At 42.2% G+C, this 27,196-nt stretch overlaps 1 protein-coding gene across 1 annotated transcript; it reads right to left on the minus strand.

Moving 5' to 3' along the window:
- TSPAN2 (tetraspanin 2) lies at positions 1-27,196 on the minus strand. Its single transcript, XM_075442858.1, has 8 exons — positions 27,051-27,196; positions 24,139-24,241; positions 10,611-10,708; positions 10,084-10,158; positions 9,434-9,535; positions 7,319-7,393; positions 6,513-6,596; positions 1-4,548 (listed from the first exon to the last, which is right to left on the minus strand). Exons 1-8 carry the CDS (start codon positions 27,117-27,119, stop codon positions 4,483-4,485), a joined length of 672 nt encoding a protein of 223 aa, XP_075298973.1. The 5' UTR covers positions 27,120-27,196; the 3' UTR covers positions 1-4,482.

Consider the following 27,196-nt stretch of genomic DNA (forward strand, 5'->3'; position numbering starts at 1 on the left):
TTCAGGTTATTTTTATTAGAAAGTTGTTTCAAATTCAAGACAGAAAAGGTGATAGAACGCCACTTCAGAACACATTAGACTAAAGGGAAGCGAAAGCCGATTTCAGCGACAGAATAAGTTGTGGGTTTTTTTTTTCTCTCAGAGAAAGCTGCCATAGAGGTAATTCCGCTACAGACTTGGCAGCATAAACCAATACACCAGTTCTGTCCAAAATCAGAATTTGTTGTACAGAAACAAATACGTCATAGTACAAGTGGTTTGTGTTTTGGAGAACCTGGTGGCTGAAGCACCAATAGAGAGGAAGAAGTAAGACTGAAAAGCTTTATGTATGTACATTTTTTATGAACAGCATCTGATGCTGTTAATCAGTAGCCTCTAAAGGCTGTATAATATGAAGGCTTATGATAACTCAATTTCTTTTTCAATACATATGAAATATATTTTTTTTGCTATAAAATTACCACTTCCAGTATGAAGAAAAGTGAAATATGAATCTTCATTGTAGGAATAGTACAGGGCTGTGGTTCATCAGCTCCTGTGGAGTCTCTGCAAGACACCAAAACTGGCTGAGGTTTTCCTGTAACAAATGAAGCTCAAACTGAAGTCAGTTACTTAAAAAAATTAGACCAGGGACATGTGAATAATGATGTTTAGACATATAAGGGCATCAACAGTTTACATATTTATGCTTTAGAACAAACTGTTTGACAGGAGAAGAAGAAAATGTGTGTGATGTGCTTTCAGAATTATCACCTGGAGGGATCTGATCTTTTGTCACTTTCCTCCGAAACAGGTACAAGGGACAGGACTAAATGGGTACTTCTGCTGACTTAAATGGCAGTTACTATGTATCTGGTGCATACAAGCATTAGAGTTTGTTAATTAAATCCTGGCATGCAACTCTGGAGCATGAACTGTATTTGAGGAAGTCTACGTATTGGTTTGGACTTAGCTTTGAAAAGCTTTCTTACTGAAGACATATGGTGTAGTTGCTTGGAAATGATTTTGTACTGCTGGCAAAGATCAAAGATTTTGCACTTTGAAAAACTGAAATGAAAGGGCAGCAGCGCAATAAACTGTGGGCACTATATATTCAGTTTTGATAGCCATAACCCCACCTGTGACACCTGAGCATTGAAAAAGGGCTGCCCAAGCTAGTCAATAGAAATGGCATTGTTAACTAGCTATGATCTAAAAGCAACATGGAAGAATTCTTACAGCTTTGACAGGGAAGGAGGAAAAAACAGCTGTATTTTATGTCCCTTAAAGAATTAAAAAATACTGTCAGTTACTAAGGTGCAGAGAAAGCTGCAAATGTATTATACACCTCACAACAGCAGGAAACAACAAAAGAGGCTGTATCTCTGAATTCTGTTAAAGGCACTAGTAGGTGCAGAACATGTTGATTCCCAGCTTAGTTCTCTAAGTTATTGGTATAATCTAAACCAGTAACGGGTATTATTCTGTTCCTGATATGCAGTGCAAGTATCCCATATACCTAAACGGCAATAAACCCCAGAGTATAAGCAGTAATTATGCTTAGAAAAACAAATGCACTGTTTGGAGGAAATAAAAAAAAAACCCAACAACCTACAAACCCAAAACACTTCAGCAGACAGTTAGGTTGTTCAAGTCTGAATTTATAGAAGGTTTCTTTGTACCCCTCTTCCCTGTTGTCATAAGGCACTTAGATGTTTTTGTGCTTCTGAGGGAGTGGGGGGGCTGGGGAAGCAACAGAAATTTCTGCAAGCTGCCTTTTTATTCAGTGCACCTCAAAAGCAGGAGTGGGCATCTTCCAATTTACTCAAGAAACATTAAACAAATAAAGAAGTAAACTCTGGTCCTATCATTACATTCTGGTGCTATAAATTTGAGGAATTAAAACCAATTATACATAGATGTGTTTTAACATAAATAAAATACTGTCATTATGAGGGGAAGTGTAACAGAAGGAAATAGCTTTATTTGCAACAAATTTCTATCCCTGTAGGGCAATAATCTTCGAACCTGAACCACTGACTTCCCTATTGTGCTATTTTTACTATTTTTCCTGGAAAGCTGCCTTGCTCTGAATGGTAAAAATGACACTATACACAGGTTTCTTCTTTCTGTCAGTATTACCTCGGGAGCAAACACCCCACTTGTATACTATCCCATTATGTATTTAGAGCAGAACCAGTTGTAGGGACAGTCTCAGGTGTACATGGGATCCAGCAAATTGCTTTGGCTATGTCAGTTGTCTGCTGTGAGAAACTTAATTCCTCAGTTTCAGGTCGAGACCCTCAGGGATTTGCTGTCAGTGTCATTCTCCTAGTTGAGCCCTTCTTAGGAGCAGACAGCAGATGGGGGCCCTATTTCCTGGTCTGACGCTTGCAGAATAAGGTCTCAGGCCCTACTTTTACATGGCAGCCATAGCTAATCAGCTGTGAACAGTGCGACACCAGCCTAACTCTTCTTTGGTGTATGATATAATGTCTCCCTATCAGCTGGGTGCTTGAAGCTAGGCCTGAAAACTGCTGAGCTGGCAGTGCCTGCTGCATACCAGCATTTGGTGCACAGCTGTCTCAGTGTCACAGTTTGTGGTTGAACAATTTGAAAAGAAAGCTCTGTGTAAAAGACAGCAAGATGTGTCAATTAAATTAGCTACATGGAAAAGCAGCAGTACTACCAATTCTGAAGTAACAGAAAAGCGATGAGAATTTGAGTTTCTTTGCAAAATGAGAGAGGAATATTATGATGGATGCATATTGCACACAAACATGCACACTCAAATGCACACATTTTCTGAAATCCCATTTCTTTCCATCCTGTTTCACTGGAATAAAGACCCCATGACTTGTAAATGCCAAGTCCTGTTAGACATCATGGATGATTTCAATAAGATACGTAGTTTAGCTGAAATTTTCCCCATCATGTATGGAACAAATTCTTCAGAAACCTGAACTAGTGATCATCAGAGAAACAGAGCTGCTATGTGGGTATTGTTAGCGAAAAGCTGTTCTCTGAAATGGTGAATTACCTTGAGTAAGCCAAAAATTAAGAGATTCTGAGCCTCTGATGTAATTTATTTTCCCCTTCTGGGGACAACCTTTCACCTTTCTAGGCTGTTTTAAAAGGAACATTCTCTTATGAATAAATATGACAAATAGAAAAATAAAAATATAGAAACAAACTATGTAAACGCAAGCCCTGAGGTATTTCAAGCACACAGTGTAATTTTTATACCTGACATGCAATCTAAAGGTGCCAGTATGAAAATTTGCTTTATGGCTCTGTAAATATGTCCCATCTTTCTTTCCTGCCTTACACCCACAAGAAAGGGTGAGAGGTTGAGGTAAGAGCCCCATGGAAGCTGTGATAGTCACAGAAGCAGAAACAGAGAATATTAAAGTGCTGTGTGTCTTTCCCTGACCATTTTCACTCTTCGGTTGGCTTCCACAGGCCAGTTAGATTCTACAGGGTATCTGACAAAGCTGCTGTTTTTCTGGATATAGGCTCCACTCCTGCACCAGCATATATACCATACAGAGTCTTGCAGGATAAAGGGACTTCTGAATAAAGATTTTAGTGGCCCCTTTAACTCATAGGTTTTTTTTGTGTGTGTGTCTCAGGCTAGCTTGGGAAGCGTAAGCACACTTTGCACTGCAATTGCTCCCAAATGACTGCGTTATCTTGCCAGCTTCCCATCTCTTTCCCTCTCTTCCTTTAGCCTGGATCTCCTTGGACATGTTTCCTCCCCCAGAGCTTTCTGCATTTGTATGAAGGGTCCAGTCTTAAAAAAAAAAAATCCAGTCTCTGCATGACAGTGAAGTCAATGGGTCTACTCACATGAACTGAAGTTTGCTGGAGCAGGCCCTTAGGCATTAAAGTTTTTTTTAATAAAGTCCAATTTTATTATTTCTACTTTGGGCTTTGGAAAGAACAGTTACAAAATGGATGATAGCTCTTACTTTTTAAAATGGCATTTGTTCCTCTGCTAATTCTTGGCAAATGGGTCAGTATGAAAGGATTTCAAGCACTGTATACCTATGGGTGTGTGTACACTCTTGCATAGTGAGACTCTGGAAGAATATGCATGCAAACATGTACACACAACATATTTCATTTGCACATACTTACCTAAACAAGGTACTGCATATACAGGTACCTGCTCATGTGCGTTTGTAAGGAGATATATGCATGTGCTTACACATTGTCTATAGATGTGTAAACTCTTAATTGCACATATACAAACATTAAAAATCAAATTATTCTTAGATGCACTTTTGCTTTTTTCATTAAAAAGGACATTTTAAAACCCTTTTTTGTTGACTTCAGATTTCCTGTAACTAATACAATTCACCTGCTCACCTAATGGGATATTTTCCTCTCAGTATGTTAAAACACTAATTAAAATGCATTACAATTATTAAATTGGGTAGAAGAGCACTTCTTGTAAAGCTTAGTCTGGAACTCCTGGGACATAGTTGTCCAGCGAAAGTTTTAGATCATGTCTCTTGTGTTACGGATCACACAGCACAGAACCATGCTGAATATCATGCCAAAGATCTAGAAGAGAAGGGATGCGATTTAGGGATCCACTTACAAAACAATTATAAAATAGTCTGCATATCATAACAATCTGAAGGTTCTTATGGCAGAGTAGCAAGTGACTGCTTCCATCTACAAACTCCAAGACATCAAACAATTAACATAAAGGAGATTTCACTGATGCTCAAAGCCAAGATTTTATCTGCTCACACTAGTTTTACTGTTCTTTGTTCTAAATGTTAAGGCCAGCATAACAGCCCCAAACATTAATATTATTAACATAAATTTAACTGTCATCAATAACTGACTATTGGTATTATGCCTAGTATTGCGCCAAAAGGTTCTGAGTTTCAGAGTGCTTCTACATGGAATATTGTACACATATTTGAATAAGAGCAGAGAATCATTCCAGAGGATCCAGGTGTCTGGAACTGGTGCTGAGCATTGCAGTTTTACAGAGAAAGCTAAGCTCCTAACAGTTACTACTCAAGACCAAGAATATGCATTAAATATAAAACTCTATTCATGTTAGGGAATTAGTTAACTGGAAGGAATGTTAAAAGCAGAGATCAGTGTTGCCACAGTCCCCAGAAATTTTTTTTTTTGCAACAGGTTGATTCTCCAAAGCAGTTAGCAGCTACCTACTGAGGCCTCATTGTTAATGATGGGAGATGAGCAATACCATCAGGCAGATAAACCACTGAGTTCATATTCCTTAGGAAGAAGGAGACACAGTTGACCAGTCATACCCCATGAAGTGTCAGAAACAAGCACAGAAAAATGTATAGACATGTTTCTCCTGCTAAAGAGGTTATAATTTCATAGCTTCTGCTGTATCTGAGGTGGAAAGCTGTAGAAGAGATGTTCATATTTCTAGTGTATCCTTACTGAGTAATGAGGTTATTGGAACTCCATCCCACCCATGTTGCTTTGCTGTGTTTTTGAGTAGACCTTCATGTTTTATACAAATCACCGGATTGCTTAATCCCCTTTACACACGCCACTGTTTCTATTACATACCTAAACCCTTCATCTGCTTTTAAGTGTTCACAGAAGTCCATGAACCTCCTGCTCTTCAGAGCAGCTAAAGGTGTTTTTCTTTACTACTATTCTGGCTCCTCATGGTGCTTCAGACTGCTGCTGGTTTCTGAGTCTGAAGGAAGTCATGCCACAGGCGTGCTGGAAAACACGCTCTGTTAAAGCCTGTGTTTGATACAGACTGCCCACTCCTGCCACATCCTTGCAGCAGGGTGACATCTATTGGTCACAGCTCTGTCATGAAGGACCAGACCTTGGGAATACAGTAATACACACTTGTGGGAGAAGGTGGACTGTAAGAAAAGTTACTGACACTTTGATGACACAATTCGCTGAAACAGCTACCTGTAACTAGGTGCTACCCATTTAGGAAAGAAATGCTGTTCTGAAAACTACGCAGTTTTAATCCTGTTTCTTTAACAAAATACCTATTTATCACTGGATCTGTGACTTACAAAATCTGTTTATAAACTATCCTTCACATTGAACCAATGCTACAGCCAGCACTTTACTGGAAAGCCATTTCTATACAGAGGATAGTTACTCTCTGTTCCTTACGAAATCTACGGAATGGATCCTCAAAGGGCCTGAAGCATCAGTGTGCAGTTGTTTTGGAATAGATGAATGAAATGGTGCTATGGCCTTTTGCTTTTCAGTTTGGTTCATGTGCACCCTGCTTTGCTACTATTACAACAAAACAAGATTACCATTAGATACTTTGGACCTTGTCTAAGGACACAAACTGGTAAAACAAAGTCAGGCAAATCTGCTTGTGCTGATGTGGGCAATTGCCAGAGAGAGGACACACTGAAAGTGGTAAGAATAGCTGCACCTTTGAGGAATCTCACCAGTTGCTGCAAAAGCACCTTCCACAAAGCTTTGAGTAAGGGAAAGGATACTGGGCTCAAATACAGATTTGAGAGTGAGAGCATGGATTTACTCACTGTGATGCCGGCAATTGCAATTCCAACAATTCCAACTAAATGCAGATTAGCATCAATTACATTCTGGATTTCAACCAGGCAGTTCTATTAAAAACAAAATTGAAAGATTTTTACTCCTAGAAAAATACACTTCAACCCACTCCATCACTGTTCTCACTAAAGTACAGATAAACGTGAAAAGTATTATTGCAGTCACTGTCCTAATTCTTGCATCTATGCCTTGTGTTTTGTTGGACAATTTTCACAGCATATTCCCTTTTCTAGTGAGACATCTGTACCTCTCGTCTGTACAGGCTGACACATACAAATGATTTTTGTACAGCTTTCCCTAAATTTAAAACCCTTTATATGATAGGCTATGCTAAATCACAAAGTTTCGCCCTTCAGATTGACATTGTACTCACAAGCGGATTCCACGAAAGACAGAAATAACAGTATCCTTCTTAACACCAACAAAGTTTCTAGTTAGGAGTCTCCATGCATGATTAAGGCAGGCACTTGCCAAAATTCAGCCTTCGCGGGGCTTTTAATTTAGGACTCCTGTTCTGCTACATCCTTCCCAGTTTTTTTTTCAGATGATGTACCATGGGATGCTACAAGCAGGCTTCAGAAATGAGGGCTGGGCATGTTCAGTATGACCTCCAACTCATTTCTGCCTCCACTCTGCTCCATTTCATGTGGAATTTCATGCTGGAATTTGCAAGATAAAAAGGAAGTTCTTCCTTTTGTTTACTAATACAATGTCTCTAATTTTACTAAGCAATTGACATAAAATGATTAGAACAACCACAACAGCGGACACTTGCCTTTGGCATCTGGATATTCTCTGGACAGGGTAATCCCATTTGTTGTTCCATATTATCTTTACCACAGCATTGGAGCTAAATGAGAGAGAGAGATGAAGAATCAAAGAAGGGGAAACCATGGACTTCATTCATACTGAAAGTGAGTAACTACTTTCATACTGAAAGTGAAACAATAAATAACTAAAAAAAAAAGGAACAATACAGATCAATCATAAATATATTCCCTATATCAACTGCTGCCTCTGGTAGAGTTCCAACTGCATGGGCCAAAATTCTCAAGAATCAGTTTCAATTGTCTGAAGCCATAGCAAACAGACATATTTATATTAACAACCACTTCCAAAAGGGATTTTTATCACAGTATCTCATAACAAAGCAAACAAGCGGATTTTGGAAAAGCAGACTCCTGGCTTACAAGAAAACAAGAGTTGTTAAAGGGAGAAAGCAGAAAGTTCAAATAGCGCATACAGAATTATGGGCAATACACAAAAGCTACAACAGAGAATGCTAGAATCTTCATTTCTGATAAAAGATAGTGCTGGGTCTGGAGACAGTAATAAATCAGAGTGCTTCAGAGCGTTTGTTTTTCCTGTTTGCCTGTCTCCCACAAAATGCTTGGGATTCCTCTTTGGGTCAAAAATAACAGCTGTGGGAGAAGGACAAAAGGCTCTGAGGTTGTGAAATGTTTGTTCTAAAGAATGTGGGAATGCTGCAGGAAGCAACAAAGCTTGAACTTGATCTCTGTGGGAGGCAGTGTAGCTACAGGATGGATGCAAATAGGGTTCAAGAAGTCACAGGTTCTAATTCTGATAAGTTTTTGGGTGGCCTGAACTGAGTTACACACATGCTTTTGGTTTTTTACCTAGTTGGTTCAGTCAGTGACAGGATCTGCCACATTGCAGGTCCTGGGACACGGGTCACAGTATTTTCTCTGACAAATGCAGAGAGATTCAGACCTTTCTACCTCTCTCTGCATTTGTGAGTATTTATTCTTGGATTTTAATAGCCAAAAGGGCCATAACAGTCATATCTTTTGCACATCAAAGACCAGAAACATCAGCTGAAATTTAAAAGCCTGGCCATCTTCACTTTTGAAGGCAGGGATCACTTGGGATCTGAAAACCAGAATTCTGACAGAGCCATCAGGAAACCAGGTTGTGAGCCTCTGGTTCCATTTTAAGTAACAATTCTATTCTTTCATACCTCAGCGGGAGGCATTCTGAATTTTAAAGGGCAATGTGACAGTAGAGGCTGTGCTGTTATTCAGCGAGACCTTGACAGGCTGGAGAGCTGGGTGCAGAGGAACCTGATGAAGTTCAACACTGGCAACTGCAGGGTCCTGCACCTGAGGAGGAATAACCCCATGCACCAGTGCAGGCTTGATACAGCTGACCTGCTGGAGAGCAGCTCTGTGGGGAGAGACCTGGGAGTGCTGGGGGATGACAGGTTAACCATGAGCCAGCAGTGTGCCCTGGTTGCCAAGAAGGCCAGTGGTCTCCTGGGGTGCATTAAGAAGAGTGTGACCAGCAGGTCGAGGGAGTTTCTCCTGCCCCTCTGCTCTGCCCTGGTGACGCCCCATCTGGAGTACTGCGTTCAGTTCTGGGCTCCCCAGTTCAAAAAAGATGAGGAACTACTGGAGAGAGTCCAGCGGAGGGCTACGAAGATGATGAGGGGACTGGAGCATCTCTCCTGTGAGGAAAGGCTGAGGTAGCTGGGCTTGTTCAGCCTGGAGAAGAGAAGGCTGAGAGGGGATCTTCAAGAGGCTTACAAATATCTTAAGGGTGGGTGTCAAGAGGATGGGGCCAGACTCTTTTCAGTGGTGCCCAGTGACAGGACAAGGGGCAACAGGCACAAACTGAAGCATAGGAAGTTCCATCTGAACACGAGAAAGAACTTCTTTACTCCAAGGGTGATGGAGCACTGGAACAGGCTGCCCAGAGGTGTTGTGGAGTCTCCTTCTCTGGAGGTATTGAGAAGCCGCCTGGATGCGGTCCTGTGCAGCCTGCTCTAGGTGAGCCTGCTTTGGCAGGGGGGTTGGACCAGATGACCCACAGAGGCCCCTTCCAACCCCTACGATTCTGTGATTCTGTATTAAAGCTCAGGAGGACTACTCACAGCTGAGTGGTAATGGTAGATGGTCCCGTTGACCTTCCCCCCTGGATTTTTCATATAGTCATCATAAATGTCTTCATAGATTTTCTGGGCTTCCTGTATTGCCTGCAGAAATCAAACTTTCCAAGTGAGTGGCAAATAAGTCTTACCCACAATCCAGTGCAGACTTTCAGCTTGTGTCATCAACCTCCAGAGCAGAAAATTATGCCTGGTAAACTGAGGTACTATCATTGGAAATATAGGAGGTTTTGTGGCCTGATGGCATTCAGAGGGACTCTGCATGGGTCAGAATGTACATATGCTGTATTCTGTGTTTTGGTTAAACACTGCTAGCTGGAGAAGTTCAATGCTTCAATTTGTTTGCCCTTTTCCCAAGCAATACCCTCTTATCGTATAGTTCTACTTGATGTTCCTTGTGGATGCAAGGTTGAACCACACTTACATATTTTCTTTAATAGCGCGGGGTAAAAATTGCATCCCATTCTGGACTTGTGATAACACAAGCTTTCACTAACTCCAGATAAGAATGTCAGAGTGTCTTCCTGGGAAAAGTGTCCTGGAAAGTTTTCCTACACAAAAGCCAGACTGTAGGTCAGTCGGCACTGGAATCCGTAAGTGCCCCATTATTACATTAGAAGTTGCTTGCTACTTACCACTTTCTTGCCTATAAAGGCAAATACTCCAGCAGTGACCTCAGCTGCAAATATCACCAATAAGCAAGCAAAGAACTGCAGAGGAAGAAGAGAATCTTCTATTAATATACATTGCACAATTCTGCTTTATATGGACTGCCAGTCAGTCCCTCATCCTTGCCCAGGCCTCAACAGCCCACACAGTAACTGAAAGCAAGCTGGTAAGCAGGGTCCATAACAAGGGTGTCAAGTCAGATTTCTTGTAATATGGAAGCAAAGGTGAAAATGGCCGAGATGTGGCTCAGATGATAGCTTTGGAAAAGACAGAAGATAATTCCTGGACATATATCACAAGACAAGCAATGGAACTTCTTTATGTATGGAAGCTCTGCAATAGCACAGTGGCTAGAAATGCTAGATGAGCCAGTAAAAGCACATGTAAGACATTTCAGGTCTTGGACAGCAAAGATCTTTCTACTAATGACACAAAGCGTATGCTTTTGAATTATTTTCCTGTGCAGCCCAGGCCCTTGAAACCTTTTACTTACTGCTCCAAGTAAGCACTGAGACTCCCGCGCTGCTCCACAGCACCCAAAAAATCCAACTGTGGTCATGAGAGCCCCTGCTCCCACCAATACATAGAGTCCTATGAAAAATCAGAATCAGAGAAGAATTTAAGAAGGTTTCTTTTCCCAAAGTCTGCTGTCTATTTTGTCAAAACCACACATTTGTAAGTGTCAATGGTCTCTGACTCTCACAAAGAACACCTGTTACACAGAAAAGTTGCTCTCGCCACAAAAGGAGATTAATGATTTCTTCTGAATTCTTGGAGAATCTCATGAAGACAAATGAGGAGACTTCCACCTCCCAAGTTTCCTGTCCTAAAGGCAGCTCAGTCCAGGAAGAACATAGACCATACCATCCAGAACCACCTTACAACTCCTCAGTGAGGAACGTAAGGCAAAAAAAAATCCAACAGTGCTAGAGGGCTTATTTCTGTGAAACCTGGGACTGGAAATGTGCTGTACTGCTATGTAGGGATGGAACTTAAAAAGGTGCCTGGCAGCTATGCTTTATCAGTTGCGTGGCAGTACGTAATAAAGGACATTTGAAGATCTTCAGGAAAGGTACAGGTACTACAGTGTGCTGTTCCTCTGAAATCAGTGCTTTGGCTGGGGACAAAGCTGATTGCTATTGGAAAGAAGAGGATGATTAGGGGAACCCCTTGAAAGCTGTTAGAGGAAGTGAATGAAACAATGAATGTGCACCCTCTGTCAAAATAATGGGTGGGAAGAACAGCCTGGGGGAGGTCATAAGCTCAGCAACAGTCCTGACTTGGTCACTGCAGAGAATGGAAACTGGTCTACAGTTCATTGATTTGGAGTGTGGCATCTTCCTTTTATGATAAGTATTTGCTTTACTGCCTGCTGAGCAGGCATATTCCAGTGTCATTATATTTTTTTTTCCTCCAACATACTGATGCAAGTGTCAGAATATGAGATAGCAGCAGCTTTTAAAGGTTAATGTTATCCGTGCATTATGATCAGAAGACTTGGAGAAGTGTTGCCTGAAAATGGATAGAATCACAGAACCAGACAAATCACATCAGATACTAAAAAAGGTGATTCTGTTTGAAAGGAGTAGAGTGTCTAAGACCTAGAGGCCTAGATTTTTGCATGCATGGCCTACAAACAGCATCTTAAAATGCATGCTGCCCTCATATGAACTGCAGGATAGAACTGCAGGATACCCTCCCACCACTTTATTTCAACAGGCAGAATCAGAGTGGCTCTGCAGCAGCCTGTGGCGACACTGCATTGCCTGCATGTTCTGGATATTCGCAGTTAAATGTTATGCAGATACTGAATCATTTAGGGAACTGCTCAGACACCTTAGCCAACCTCTCCCTGGACTTGAATTGCTGAATGGACTTGAGGCTACTGGCACAAGGAGTTATCTGTGTGCAGACAAATTTAATGACATAAAGAAAGAACAGCAAATAGTGGATCATCAGACTTAACACATTAAGAGGATAATGAAGCAATCTAAGGATGAGACTGCCAGCAAAGACCAGGCCAGAGACAAGTACAGAATGCAGGAGATGTCAGTATAGCCCCATACATAGTTAAAGATCTAGGACCCTAGCTATGTTCAGAACTTGACAGGACAAAAACTGTAGAGGTAAGGGGAACGGTATTCATCTCCCGCCACCTGTAAGACTGCTAGAAATACTCACATGCAAAGGGTTTTGGTTTGTTTGGGTTTTTTTTGGCATGGGCTTTATCTAGGACAAAAGGAAACAAGAGCACAGAATTTTTCTTTCCTCACTTGTAAACTTACATGCTTGATCTGTGTTTAGGCAATACATCTGTTCATGTGCAGTGTCAGTTCCCATCAGACCACAACAACTATGTTTGTGCCTTGTCTCTAGGTACCATGTCAGCCAAAGTACAACAGGCTCAGTGCAGTGTCTTGTAATTCTAATCTTTGTCTTGTGTGGGCAATGTGGAGGACATGCAGAAATCTGCCATGCCAATCCACTGCTAGAAAAACCAGCTTCATTTCCCTCAGGCCACAGTGGAGCTACAGACTGTGCACACCAGAGGGCACAGTGAGCCTTGCTCCCGGCTTTGACTATGAAAACTTTTAATGAGAACCTTTAGTACTCTCAATTGCCAATTTAAACATTATTTTAAAATCTGACATAAAACTTTATGGTTAACAGAGCTGCTGGCATTTACTGTTGGCAGGCTTTGTATAACCTAGACTAGAAAGCCCTATAAATGATGGTTTGCAATGATTGCTAGGAAAAAGAAAAAACAAACTATCAGTATAAGAGTGCAGAGCATCTAGCTACTCTGCCACACAGATGCAGCCTGCTTGGAGAAGACCAACTCCTGCCTGCTGCCCATTCAGTGGCACATCACTGTCCAGTCACTGTATATCAGCTAGATATCTGTCCCAGCTATGGTGATCCTTCTCCTCCCCTCCATCCTTCTTGCCCTGGTACATTTCTTGTGCCAAAGACTGCTGCTGAGGAACACATTCTGCTAAATAGCAATAAAACAATTATAATTAACATGGCTTTACCATGTCTGTGATGCCAGATATGTGGGATTTGCTGCTGACTGTGCTGGCAGTTCATATTCTGTATTTTCGGGATTTTTAATATTCAGCATCTAGTGGCTTACTAGGACTGAGCACTCTTCAAGCTAATACTTGTACACATATTCACAACACAGTGGCTTTTACTGAGGGAGGGATATACATACATATGACATATGAGATACATGTGGCTCAGGCAAGAAAGGTCAGCCCCTCGTGGAGGATAAAATGGAAAAGACAAAAAACCTCTCAGGTGCAGAACCTGCTGTTCAACTGCCAGACGCCAAAACTGCCATTTTTCTGACATCTCCATGGTAACAAATTGAGTGTAATTACAAAGATGTTTCCTGGACCCTTTTCTGCATGTCACTGCCTACTCCAGTCCCTGTAATTACTTACCAGGCAACTTAGCAGAGAGACTTTTTGATTAAGATGACTGGAAAGAAGTCTTCCTGTTTCTTTTTGTTGCTTCCAGCTAGCAAAGACAAAGCTCTCTGAGGCTCAGGGCTGAGACCACTTTCAGGAATTTTAATTTGCTTTTGTCTGAGAAACAGACAACATTTCACTTGCATGACTCACAGCTAAACCGCTACCTCAGTCAGAACTTCCCTTTTAAGGCGTGTTACAGGAAGAACTCACACCACTCTGCTAAACAAAGCTGAACTTGCTGTATGTCTGGCCCCACAGTTGAGCCAGTCAAGAGTTTGAAACCACCTTCTTCAATTTTCTGTTTAGGAGAGTTCATTCCAGTCTTCATCCTTTCTCACCCTGGGACTAGTAGTTGCTGATACTTGGAGAGCTATTTCTAGATGGAGAATAATGACGACACTTCAAATAAATTCTACAAAACTAAAGACGTTTTTACTTGTCTACTATATACACACACATGTAATCTTTCTCACAGGAATGAGACACCTGAAGAGTTAGCTTGAAAAAAATTCAGAGGGACCAGGTTACTTCTTGGCTTGCACTGTGAGGTTTCCTAGCACCCAGATCCACATATGCTCAACTGGAAGATGATTTCCAGGAAGGGTATCAAAGCAGTAGATTCAGAAACATCCTACATGGTGTAAGTATGAAAGACAGGGAGCTAGTATTTCTTTTCCTAGTGGGCTATATGTAGCAACGTAAGCATGATTGCCTCAAATTCTTAATAGGAATAGACCTAAACTGAAAAGCGAGACTCTTTAGAAAGGAAAGAAAAGGGTGACAATGTATGGCACCCCTTAGAATCACAGCATTACCTAGAGACATCATGCACTGACAGCCATCAAGTTAGCCCAGTTAGGATTAGCAGAGCAGACATATGCAGAAATTTGGCGGTGTTAGTGTTATACATTGCTGTGCAATAGTATGTATCAGAAGTAACTAAGCTTTACTAAAACCCGTTCATTTCAAAAAAGCAGGATGGAAAGCAAAGCCTTAATCAGCTTCTACTCATAAGTGCTTCCATTGTAAAATACAAAGCCTTGGCATGGCCTCCAATTTGGCATCTACACCACAGCAGAGAAACAAAAAAAAAGACACAGTCACAAAATGGAACAGCTAGATAGCTAGAAACTCTGACTCAGAAAAGTTCACCACAAAGCTCAGCATGGGAAAAAGAAGTGTGCAAGTCAGGTCAAGGTAGAGAGCTTGTTTTGGTGAATGGAAAATTTTGAGAAGACTGTCTAGCTGCAGCTTTTTGTGCAGCAGAAGTAAAAAAAATACAAGGTAGAAAGGAAGCAAATGTTTGTGGCCTGTGTGAAATTTTTCCTCTTACCTCTGTTCATTTCCTGATTCCTAATTTTGCCACTTTGATCTGTGTCTGCTAGTGAAGAGGAAAGAGAGTTTGATAACTAACTAGTCTCTGAGTTCATTGGCAGCAGACAGCCCACACAGGAGCAGACAACAGATGAAGAGAGAATACTGAGAACAGGCATGCAGCTATGGCATTAAGGAGGACAAACACTGGACCTAATGGCAGAAACCTGCCGTCTATGTGAGTGCCCACAACTCAGGAATGTTTATTGCACCTGCATACAGGACCCACAAAGCAAGTCACTCTCAGCCGCTGAATGCAAAGGGATGAAGAGGCACATTCCAAAGAATTAAAAGCCATGTGGAAAATGCAACAGAAAATTGGTTGATCTGAGCAGACGCAGCCAGGACACTGATGACTATGAAGGGGTACTGGAGAAAATATGGGCTTCTTCGTAAAGAAAAGAGGATGAAAAACAAAGTGTCGCAGGACTGGGTTTTTTTAGACAGAGCCTATTCTCTTGACCTTTTCTGTGGGGAAATATTCAGGTGTTTGGGGCGGTGGGTTGTTTTTGTTTTGTTTTGTTTTAGCTGTGCTAAAACACCACCCCACACAAACACACAGATTTTTGTAAGCTGTGAAGAGAGCCAAACACTTCTTTTAGCAATAAGTCAAGTGAGAGAACACCTAATAACAAATTGATTTCCCTTCTGGCTAAAAAATAGAGTGTGTGTGTGTGTGGGAAGCCCATTCTTCAGCCATTGTTTCATTTTGCAAAGAACAAATGTGGAAAGCAGTAAAGCAGGAGCTTTTCTATATACTTGATTTTCTGATTGATCCCATGGGGACAATAATTATTTCCTGAAAGGAAAATGTCAAATGGGTGTATTCCCTCTGAAAATTCCAATAGAAGGGATTCCCATTTTCTAGCAGACTCTGCTTTGCAATTACAAGGGGAATTAAAAAGTTACGTGGCAATCTCAGAGAAACCTATGGCTGCCAGTAGTGAAGAATGACAAATCCACAGCCCAGTGGACTGGCATCTGTGTTCGTGGCACAGAGTTCTTCCGTAAGATGCTGTTTGCTCTGGGTATGAGCACATATACCCTACTGGGGCTGTACATGGAGCCAGCAGATCTGCAAGTGTGAAGAAGCACCTCGAGAACGATAAAGGGTATTCTGTGTGTCATTTCTGGATGAACAAAACTTTTGTGATTAGCAGTGAATACAGAATTTCATCGTTTTAGACTTGGTAGAAGAGAAGAATGGAATTTTATAGCTGTTGACTGAAGTATGTGTTTATGTGTATCACAAGTGAGGGAGGGATCAATCCTATTTTTAGAAAGATGATGACTGAAATCTGCAAGACATCTGTTTTTTGTTCCTTAGAGCAATCAAAAACCGCTCTCAAGGTAACATACAAATCTATGCATAACTAATCTGAAAGGAAATGTCACCAGTTCTTTAGTATGTCATATAGCACTTGGACAGAGTAACAACTGTGCCCTTAGAACCAGAGTCCCTCTATGCTCCCATTTCAAAGAATCCCATGATAGGCAGAAATGTGTACTACCAATGTTTTATGAACAGAAAGGAAACATTACAGCACAAACCAGGTAGGTAGGAACCTACTAATGTGAACATTAAAACCATTCTTATTTCAGACAACGCATGAACCATTAGCACCACCACCAGATATACTCTGCCAGCTGCCTAGGCTGGTTGAGATGTAATTTCAGAGACTGGAATAGAAAACGCTCCCAGAATTGTTTGTTTGTTTGCTTGTTTCAAAAATCCTATTGATGTCTTTAAGATACAAATCACTGTCTAGAGCCTACTGCAAAGAGCAAACAAATGTACACTGTTTCTCTGTCTGGCTTTAATTCACATTGGTTTCTTGTTTACCTGGCTGCTATGGTCACTTTCCATTTTGAAGAATTCTACTTTTTCTTTTTTGGGCTGAGTAACTAACACTGAACAAACCGCCAACTGTTCATACTCCACTAAGAAAACAAGAAGCTCTGTTCTTTGTGTAAGGGATCCAGAGGCAGCGATGACAGGAGTCCTAGAACCCAGACATGACTTGAGGAGATTTTCCAGAGGTTGTATGTGCATTACAGTTTGGGAGGCAGATGTGCTTCTCCACAGAAGGACTGAGGCTCTCAAGCCCTCAGTGGAGCACCAAGGAACCTGTAGTGCAAATGCACTATTGGAAAAGATGTGAAACACTTGCAGAAGTTTGAAATAACAGGCCAAACAGGGACAAGCTGTGTATGTTGCACATGGTAGCAAAGTCAGTTTCTGAAACAGGCTTGTTACCAGAGTTTACCATTTTTGTGTTAATAGATTTTTAGTATATTTATCTATAAAATACATTTACAAAACTGGAGAAGTGAGGCCGAGTCCTCTGAAGGAAGATGAATTTCTGGAGAATTGGACCATATGCTTAATTTGAGCATAATGCACAGACATAATTATATGTCTTGTGAGAATTCAACAAGTATTTTGTGGTTAATCCTCCTGGAACCACAAAAGCACTACAGATACCAGCCAGTTTGTAGGCTTCTGCTGATGCACAAATCCTGAATTTCAATTTAAACACAACCTCACTGTAATGTAACATGCTGATCCACTGCCTCCCCATTCCCACAGAATACCAGCACTTGTTACATACCTTACTCCCATGCATCTCACAACCCTAAATTCCCAATTCACATAAGCCAAAGTATGCCAGCTATTACCTTCTCAGTAGTCTCCAACGGCTCTGTCAATATCTACTTCACCCTATAGCATACTTCAATGAAGTCAGATGTAATCAACATACTTGTATTAGCTGGATCTGTACTATCACAGTGGAACTTCACAGAATCCTGTGGCAATGGATTCTGCAATTTAGTGATGTAAATAGTGTGAAAAACTTCCTAATGTGGAAGTTGTTCATAGTGCACAGTATGATAATAATCTTTTCAAACTTCTTAGTATTTTTTCTAGTTTTATTGCATCCTTTTTGACCAGAACCACATACAGCATTCAAGACACTGAGTCCACTGGAATTTACACAATGACATTAAAATTTTTCAATTGGATTCTCATTTCCTTTCTTAATAATTCCTGACATTTACATGTGTTTTTGACTGCAGCTGAGCAAGGCACTTTGTCAATAGCAACTGACAGTGAGTCTAAGATCACATTCCTGAGAGGTTATAGCTAATTTAAAGTCTGTCAGTGTTTATACTGCTTAGATTATCTGTTACCACTTGCATCACTTTGCTATATTGATACTGTATTTCATCTGCCTTTTTAATACTCAGTCATTTGGTATTCTGAAATCCTCTCACAATTCTCTGCAATCTTCACCCTGAATAATCCTCTGTGTATGCGTACATTTCAATGCAGATATCAACAACAGGTACACACTTCTAATGCTTAATCGCACAGGCTCCAAGGCATCCAAAACAGAGAACGGAGTATGGCCATAATGCATTCACAGAAATCTGCAACCTCCACCACAGCAAAAGTTAGGACTCTGCAGATAGCTGTCTTTACCCACCCAAGTGCAGCTAAAGTAAGTGCTGGAACAAAACAAGCCAACTCAATCAAAATCCTCTCTGTAGATTCTTTTGAAGTAACACACCCTGAAAAGGAGCTAAAGGCTTTTTTGTTGCTGTTTTATTTTTTCCAGCAGACAAAATGGTTTCCTCTTAATGGCTTCATAGTGGACAGTCCCATTTTATTTCCAGCTCTGTCAGAATGAAGCATAACACAGGACGTTTCCCTTGAGATACAATGGGTGATATTGGCTTGGTTCTTTTTCTAGAAGCCATTTTAGAGACTGGTATCTATAGCAGAGTTAGTTCTTTTAAAAAAGAGTATGTATGAAGAACAAAGCATGTAACTGAAAAAGCCTGAGCATTTCTGGAGTTTAGTGTGCTGCTACAGCAAAACGAAACATCTTGATGTCTTCTTACTTCATGTAAGACCAGTGACAGTTTTATCCTCAGTCATCTAGGTCACTTGCTACAGGTGGCTGTTTCTGGAAAAGTAGAAGTGTTGAGCCTGTAGTGCTGGACTCTGGCCTGTGCATGGGCAGTCTAATGAGAATCAGATATAGCTGCTTGATCGCTCACTGCGGTGGGCTGAGGGAGACCCCATGTACTCAGTGAGCATTATTGCCAGAGTTCAGCATTCACAGCAATGCGACCAGTGTGCAGGCACTTAGAGGAAGGAGAAGAGGGTGCATCAAAGAAGGAAATGGTGTAACTGTTTGACTGTTGCTGCTGTGTGGAACTGGCTAGCTTACAGATAGCCATACACAAAGAGAGCAGGTTGGGAGAAATGTTCCCCCAGGAGGACAGTTTAAAAGGCAAAAGGCATAAAGTGCATTATCATGCTTAAGTGATTAATTAAAAAAAAAAAGCCTCCTTAATCTCAGCATATTGCAAATATAAAACAATCAACCTGCAGTAGATGGACAGATTATTCCATTACGCTTAATTTGCTTGTTTTGTTGGAATTCTAACTTTGTGGTGGCCTTGTCTTTACTCTGCCACGGGGGCTACTGACTCTTAGGAAGTGATTGCTAGGTTTTATGATCCAGCACAGGTACTGAGGACTTTTGAACAACTTCCCAGTAAGGTTTTTTTTGGGGGGTGGTAGTGGTGGTGTCATATTTTTTTAGCAGATTTCCAGTGCAGCAGCTTTTGTTTTCCACTCAGGGCCACTATCAGCCTTTTCTAAGCTACTCTTCCTCAACTGCAGAAGACACTTGCACACAAGATGATAAGAAGAAAGACAAGTTTATTGCTTAAGTCTTAAGTACAGACTAAAAGTGTCTCCAATACATATGATGACAGGACCATTTGATGCTCCTCCTGTGGTATTGCATCTCTGCACAGGGGCTACTTTGCCAATAGCTCTCATTTTAAAGACTGATAGTTTGAGAGGCTATGGACTTTGGAGAGAAAATACTGTTGACTAAGGGTATAGTGCTTGACTCAAAAATACAGGAATAGAACTGTAACAAAATGAGGCACAGGACCCAAGAATTACAGTTTACATGGATTCAATTGCTGGCCAACTCCTGTTTGTATGGGCACCCACTACTATGGAGCAAAACTACTAATATCCTTCAACTCCAGACATGACTTCATATCCTAAGGCATGCGCCATCTAACTGTACCTTTCAAAGCTAGATTGATCATTCATGCTCTCACAGACCCCAAGAAAAAGCCACAGCCACCCTGAAACTTCTATCCAAAACTGGTTTGGCCCTGATGAATGCCTAGACCACAGAACGGCTCATGGAACTGGCGCAAAGAGAACATAACATAGCAGAAAGTTTGTGAGCTCTGGCTGCGCAGGAGAAGCAGTGCTTCAGTGCTTCCAGTTATGAGAAAGAGTCACCCATATTGATTTATTCACGTTCATCAGTTTTTGTTACTTTTCCTGAAGGGGCTTCTTGAGTACATACACTTCATTTTTATTGCTACTGGCAAGAGATGTGACCCTCTGCACTTCATTTATTAGGGATACAGAGAGTTTGTCCTCCGCGTTGTCCAAGGAACCAGAAAAGAATTTCATCTTCATCCACCAAAAGCAGAGGGGAGAATAAGTGTCTTGAACTGGCTCTTAAAAAGTCCCCCTGTTAGTTTTTACTTGACACATGCTCAACTTGCACTTAGCAGGCACTTTGTCTTCACTTCTGTGATTTAGGTATTTTTAAATATAAGACGAGTGCTACTACAAAGAATTAATTAAGGACCAACTAATTGTGAGACAGCAATGCTGACATCTTGGGTTCACACAGGCATCACTCTTTTCCTTCTGATTGTTTCAGACTTTCCTGCCCAGTATAAAACTCGCAGGAGTCTCAAGAAGGATGAGCAATCCAAGGGAATTCTCTTTATTCTACAGATTTTTTTCTCCATTTGGTCAGTACAGTGTCACAGACAACTCAGATAAAAGAGGTAACTGCCCAGCTATGGACCTTTGCTGAAATTATATTTTTTTTCTTTCTTTTTTTTTCCCCTCTCAAGTACAGCTAAGAGAGGAATATATGAAATCTACCAGTGTGGAACATGAAAGCTATAGTTTTGCCTCACCACTTGAAGCACAGGAATAAAAAACATACTATGAGATGGAGTAACATAAAAATATTGTCCTGCCTGCTACTGCAGTAAGAACTCCAAAAGCTGGGGAGCTGCAGAGAGAGGATGTCAGATTTTAGGAGGCCGCTCCAGTGTAAGATACATCTTGTAAAGTGGACGGAGACTGCATGGGTCAAAGAGTTCCAATTCCAGCCTTTTATGTTGTAGGTTAAAAAACTGCAAGCTGCAGTAGGGAATAATATGGATCACTGAACACAAAACCACGAGCAACAGAAAACTAAGAACGCATATGTGCTTGACCTCAGCACTGCTGCCTGTGAGTTGTTCTTAAACCAACAAAAACATTTCAGTGGCTGGAAAAGATGAACAGGCCTGGCTGCCAAGTCATGGCCCGAACTATTCCAGGGGGCAGAAAAGACAGCTGGACTGCTCGTAAAGAACCAGGCTATTTAAGGAGACTCATTCTGGCCTAATGGAAAATGCAAGGATATGATTATCAATTATTTTAAACTAAAACATTTTAGATCCAGGAAAAAAAAACATCACAAGGAAGCACAAGAGAGAAGCTGGTTAGATTCAGCTGGCAGCTCAATCCAGGTACAAAAAGAGCAGCATGTGCTGCTCTTTAGAAGCAAGAAAATGAGATGTTTTCCACAAGATGGTGATTCTGGACAGTGCTTCAACCTACAAAGCAAACTGTGAACACAGCTGCACTGTGGTTGCAAGCACTGACACAAAGCTGATCTGCTCACAGGGCCTTGGGTTATCACAGGGCAGCCACAAAAGCGGTCAGTGGAACAGAACTAAAGAAATTATTTTTAAATATATGGCCATATGTTTATATCTCCAAGTCATACTGATGATCTGCTTTCTCTTTCAGCCTCCCTGGGCAGCTGCTTCTTCTGTGCTGTGCAGTTTTCCATATTAAGAATCCCTATGCAAAATTCTGCCTGTCACCCAGAATGCATGTTACAGAGCAAACACACAAAGCCAAATAAACAACACTCCTAGAGTCGCTGTGAGAAGGGCCAAATACACAACTGTCAAGGGGGGCTCAGACCTGAAATCTCCTAGAATGGTAAAGCTCTTGAGCATGATGGTCAAGTGCAGCCTTGTCTGCTGCAAAAAACACACCATTACTGAACTTCTCACCATTCTTTTACCACCGCCTTAGTCACAGACTGTTAACAGCCTCAGACTTCTGAATGGTTTGTAAAGAGGGAGGGCAGCAGAAAATTTTTTGTTTTACAGGAATGCTCTGTTCAGAGCACAATACCTATTAAAAAAAAGGGCCAAAACTTTGCTTTAGAATTCAGTCAAAAGTGCAAGTTTAAAAGAATTCACAACATATTTATGTCCTGTTTCTTAGCGCTTCCTCTGCTAGCAGTTACAGCGTAGAGCTCTATAAATATATGTCACAGCCCAGTAACTGAATGTCACAGTATATGATGAAACTTTCACAAGAACATTCCCCAGGACTTCCCAGAATTAACAACTCTGAACAGCTTTTGTAATTCATATTCATGACTGAAGCAGATTAAATCTTTTGGAGATTTAAATATACATGCAACAAAGAATATCTTGTTTACACAGTGTTACAGTCTGCACTGCAAAGCCGTGAAACGACTGTGGTGCTTGTTCACATCACAGGATGTATTGCTTTCTGGCTCCTAACAAACCAACAGTACTTGACTTTGAAGGCCATAACATCCTTCTGTCTTGTTGAATCTCCTGGGTCAAACATAAGTGGATGAGGCAAAGAAGAGTTCCAAGATACGGCATAGGACATTCATCAGGTGTAAGCTGGATCTGGAAATGAAGTAGGTGATCTAATATGCTGCTGACATAGCAGCTCAGATCTGGCTCTCTGTGTTAGTGGAGGTGCTAAAGGGTATTTCACAGTAACCCTCAGGTCCCAGTCAAATTTTCTTCTAAATGGTTTTATTCAGCCTCATAAACTCCCACTGAAACTTTGCTGGACATAACATTCTACCCATCTATTCCCACACTACTATACAGTCAGCTCTGTGCCTCTAGCCTTGTTACATATATTAAAGAAGCTTGGGGTTAGGACTGTGGTGTATCATAGTCAAGGTCTCCACTAAGAGAACTGGGGTATTTGAAGTGACTGCACAGTCCAGGCAATATTCCCTTGATGGGTAACTGACTGCTACTGGACATCTTGGGTCAACTTCCATTCCTGGCCACCCTGTCAGAGTGGCTTGAGGGACAAGGCAGGACTGGGTATTCATTCAACTTGGCATTTGTACATTGCAAAAATGTTTGCACTAATTGGATTTTATTGAGTGAGTCCATCTCCAAGGGTGATATATTCAAACAGAAATAATCTGACTCTTCTGGTGTAAAGGCACATTACAATTTCCAATGGATAGAAAAATGCAGTTGCTGGCAGTCGTGAACAGCTGCTGTTTAAAGATATCTACAGATATGTAGCACAGGTGGCATTTCCAGAAAACCCAACTGGAAGTCCTAGGGAGAAAAAAATTTATCTTAAATGCCTAAAATTAGATGTGACCAATACCAGTTCTGTGGGCTTGGGGAACTAGTTGATTTCTGCCTAGGTTGGACAAACAGTTCTTGAGATGACTGAAAGCCTTGCAGAGTAACTTTTCAGCTGTGGAAGGATTTGCTCTGATACTTAAAGTCATGCCAAAGACCTCTGTGTGCAGACACAGGGAGAACTGCTGAGCAAAAGTTTTACTGCTGCACTGATATTAGAAACATTCAGAAGTGAGACCGTTGTTTCGTTGGCTAGCAGCTGCACAGAAAACTTTAGAAGGATATATTGGTGAGTCCCATGTTCCCGGTGTCTCTAACCCATCTCAACTTCCATTCCGACAATATTAGCACAATTCACTTAGGATATATGAAGATTGGATCAAATCTGAGAGAAGAGTTCAGTTAGGCCTAAGGAAGTTGATGCCAAGCAGAGAAAGGACCAAAGCCATCACGGACATGACACACAGCACCAGAATGTCCAGTTTTGTGTCGTTCAGCCCAGGAATTGTTGGCCTTCATGTAATTCAGTGCATAAGGTGTCTCACATGCCCCAGGATGAAACCAAGGCTAAAGGCTACTGTCATCAGAGGCACTTTAACTTACCCATGAAGAAATACTCTGGAGACTTTTTGTCTGAAGCAAAGTCTGCCATAACCCCACCAAACCGCAGCCATAGACCAAAAGCAATGACAGCCAATCCTGCCAGCTGCAAGATAAACAGACCAGTCAATACTTCAGTAACAGTTGGCTGGAGAGCATCCAAGAGGTGTCATTGGCACCTTATGCTTTCTTGAAATCCCACAACTCAGGATTGCACTGCCAGAAAATTCAGGAAGCAATTTTAGCATTGTTTGCTAACAATGAATTGCTGTTATAGTGCAATATACTTTCTTTCAGCTCTTCAATGTAGTGGTGCTTCTGAACTTACTAGTGACTCTCAAACCTTGTAAGTAAGCTCATTTAGTCATCAAAACTTGGTCTGAACTGTAATAAGGAATGGAGTAGGGTGGGGAGGTGGTTTGTGGAGGGGAGGTGAATGCCCATGAGAACAGACAGGCTGCAAAACCAATGAGGAACACTCTGCCCTCCTTCCTAACCCTCAGAACGGCACTGTAGTCAGGCAGTATGCAGGAGGCCACTCAGGGCCTGCGTCTGGAGTCATGGTGCTGTTATTGTAGGAGAAGCACCTTATGGGGAACTGCTGCATGCCCAGGAGTTAAGCCCTGCTGGCTTGGCACACGCCAAACGTTTAGGACAGAAGTAACTGAGTAAGAAGTAATTGGCTTTTTTTTTTTTTTTCCCAACCATCCTAGCTGTTTTAGCGCTAAATAACAACATTTTGGGCTAAGAGGTGCCCCCTTCCCCTTTATGTATCACATACATGGAGGTCCAGCTTCAGCATCACGGGACATATGATGCTGTGGAAAGACCAGCTGGACCTCTAAATCATCATACCAAACTACAGGAGACCATCTGCCAATTCAGAATTGCTGCTGCTGTTCACTTTTAAGAAGGGTTCTGTTTAAAGGCTTACCAGAAAAAGAGGCTTATATTGTCCTTAGAAATGTACTAGTTAACTGTGTTTGGACCAATTATGATGGGGCATTTTTCTGTAAATCACCATGGGACCCCCTATCAGAACTAGGAATTGAAAGGATTATTACAGTGTACAATATCTTGGATCACAGAAATGACTCACAAACGTGATGGATGCTGTCAAATGCAAGTAAAAATTCCCTTTAATGCGAACAAGATAGATCAAAAAGGAGTGTCAAGGCATGTTGTTTGAGGGGAAAGATCTATAGACAGCGGTCTCAGACCTACCATATGCCAGACATATTTATAAGCCTACCAGGCAATGGTGTGTCTCCTGGCAGACAGCTTCAGCATCCTGCAGGACCAGGCACAATGCTCTGCTACTGTTCTGATGGACTCCCAGAGCCTAGGTCTGTAGCAACTGCGCAACCTGAACGAGGTTCACAAAACACCTGCTGCTTACCATATCCTTGGTAGCCTGGCATGGGGCTTTTTTAATCTGTCCTGCATTGCCTGGCACTTGATTCATCTGGCATAGCTACAGCAAGCAAAGAAAGCAGGCAAGCATATGGCTGAAGAGCTTGGGATCGCAGCTTTCCTCACAGAAGTGTCACAGCACAAAGCATGGGCGTCCTCTGCCACCTTGTTCATAGCATTTGAACCTCCTTGCTTGCAGGCATGGGCTCAGCCCTGGGACTGCCAGAGCACACTAGGAGCCCCCTCCTGTCACTCCAGGCTTCGAAGTGCCTCTGGTAGTTTGGATGTATTTGAAATGAAAGACCCCAGTCCAGCTGAGGAGATGGTTTCTTCCATCTCAGTGAAAAGGCAGATAACAAAACACAGTAATTGTCACTTTTGTGAAACAACATAACACAAAGCTTTGTCCTTCTACTGACTTGCAGCTGCAGCTGGGCAACATCACTCTGCTGCTTGAGCACAGCAGCACTGTGTACCCGGAGCCTGCAGTGCTGTCACCAAGAGGGAAAATCATTTGGTTTAACTGTGTTTCAAGCATAAAGGAGACAAAAGCCCAAAACTGCTTGCTCCAGAGACTGAACAGGATTATTTTGTGACTTCTTGTTAAAAAAACAGTGAATCACAAAGAAAGAAAAAGACATTTAAGAAGATAACATTGCTAATTGCTTTCCAGTGTGAAAAACTGGAAAGCTACTACTGTAAGGGAGAACGAAGCATGAGGGAAAGTGAAAGAAAAAAGAAAGCTTGAATTCAGTTGTGCTATGGAACGGTGAGACTACTAAAAAGGTGCAGTGATCTTTGCAGGATGGGCATAGCATTCTCTAAAACTCTTGAGGGTTCTGCAGTAGACACTACTCATTGCGACATTAGGGTAACTTTCAGCTAAGTAAGTGCAATATAATGGAAGGACTTTCTCTTAGGATGAACTTGTAAAAGTAGCTGCTGTTGGCTCTGTGTTAGAGATTGCGTTATTAAAAAGCATCATGATGCTCTGAAGAAGTGTTCCGCTGCAATACACTGCATGGGATGCTGGGAGAACCTCTCACAGCCTCCTGTTGTTTGACATTTTATGCTTGTTGGGGAAATGGTCACTACATGAAATTATCCGTTAAGAAAGATGTCTTTTCTCGGCAATGTCCCCTTACACCAAGCATGTATTTTCCCAGGACGAGCTGCATGTGTCTTTACAGAAGCGAGTGAAAGCCGAGAGCACTGCTCGGGCACTCGCGCACGGCACGCTGGCACAGCCCCCCCGCAGCGCTCCTCCGAGGGGCCCGCGCACCCCCCCCGCGGGGCAGGGGCCCGGCAGCCCCGCCGGCCGCAGCCGTCTGCCGCGCTCCCCCCGGCGCCGCCCCGGGCGTCGGGGGCCTGGCTGGCCGCCTCCGCGCGGGACCGGCCGCGGCCGGGGCCCGGGAGCGCCCGCGGCAGGTGCCGCAGGCGGCACGGCTCCGCCTGGCCCCGACAGCCCGGCCCCGCTCCGCCCCGCCCGGCCCGGCGCTCACCCAGAAGGTCAGGTTGAAGATGAACAGCAGGATCTTGATGCAGCGCATCCCCCCGCGAACCGCGCCCATGGCGGGCGCCGGCTCCAGCAGCAGCTCCCGCGGCGGCTCGGCCCGACTCGCCGGCGGCTCCGCGCGGGGCGGGGAGC

Source organism: Opisthocomus hoazin, chromosome 25 (genome assembly GCF_030867145.1).
Source record: "Opisthocomus hoazin isolate bOpiHoa1 chromosome 25, bOpiHoa1.hap1, whole genome shotgun sequence".
NCBI classification, from domain to species: domain Eukaryota; kingdom Metazoa; phylum Chordata; class Aves; order Opisthocomiformes; family Opisthocomidae; genus Opisthocomus; species Opisthocomus hoazin.

What these genes read in the sequence shown, in the direction of transcription:
- TSPAN2 (XM_075442858.1), bottom strand. Translation starts at nt 27,119, where the DNA reads ATGGGCGCGGTTCGCGGGGGGATGCGCTGCATCAAGATCCTGCTGTTC. An exon ending in CTCAGTGCTTACTTGGAGCA is followed by an intron (nt 10,159 to 10,610) that starts GTAAGTAAAAGG and finishes CTTCCTCTGCAG; the next exon opens with TTCTTTGCTTGCTTATTGGT. An exon ending in AGAATATCCAGATGCCAAAG is followed by an intron (nt 6,597 to 7,318) that starts GCAAGTGTCCGC and finishes TGTTTTTAATAG; the next exon opens with AACTGCCTGGTTGAAATCCA.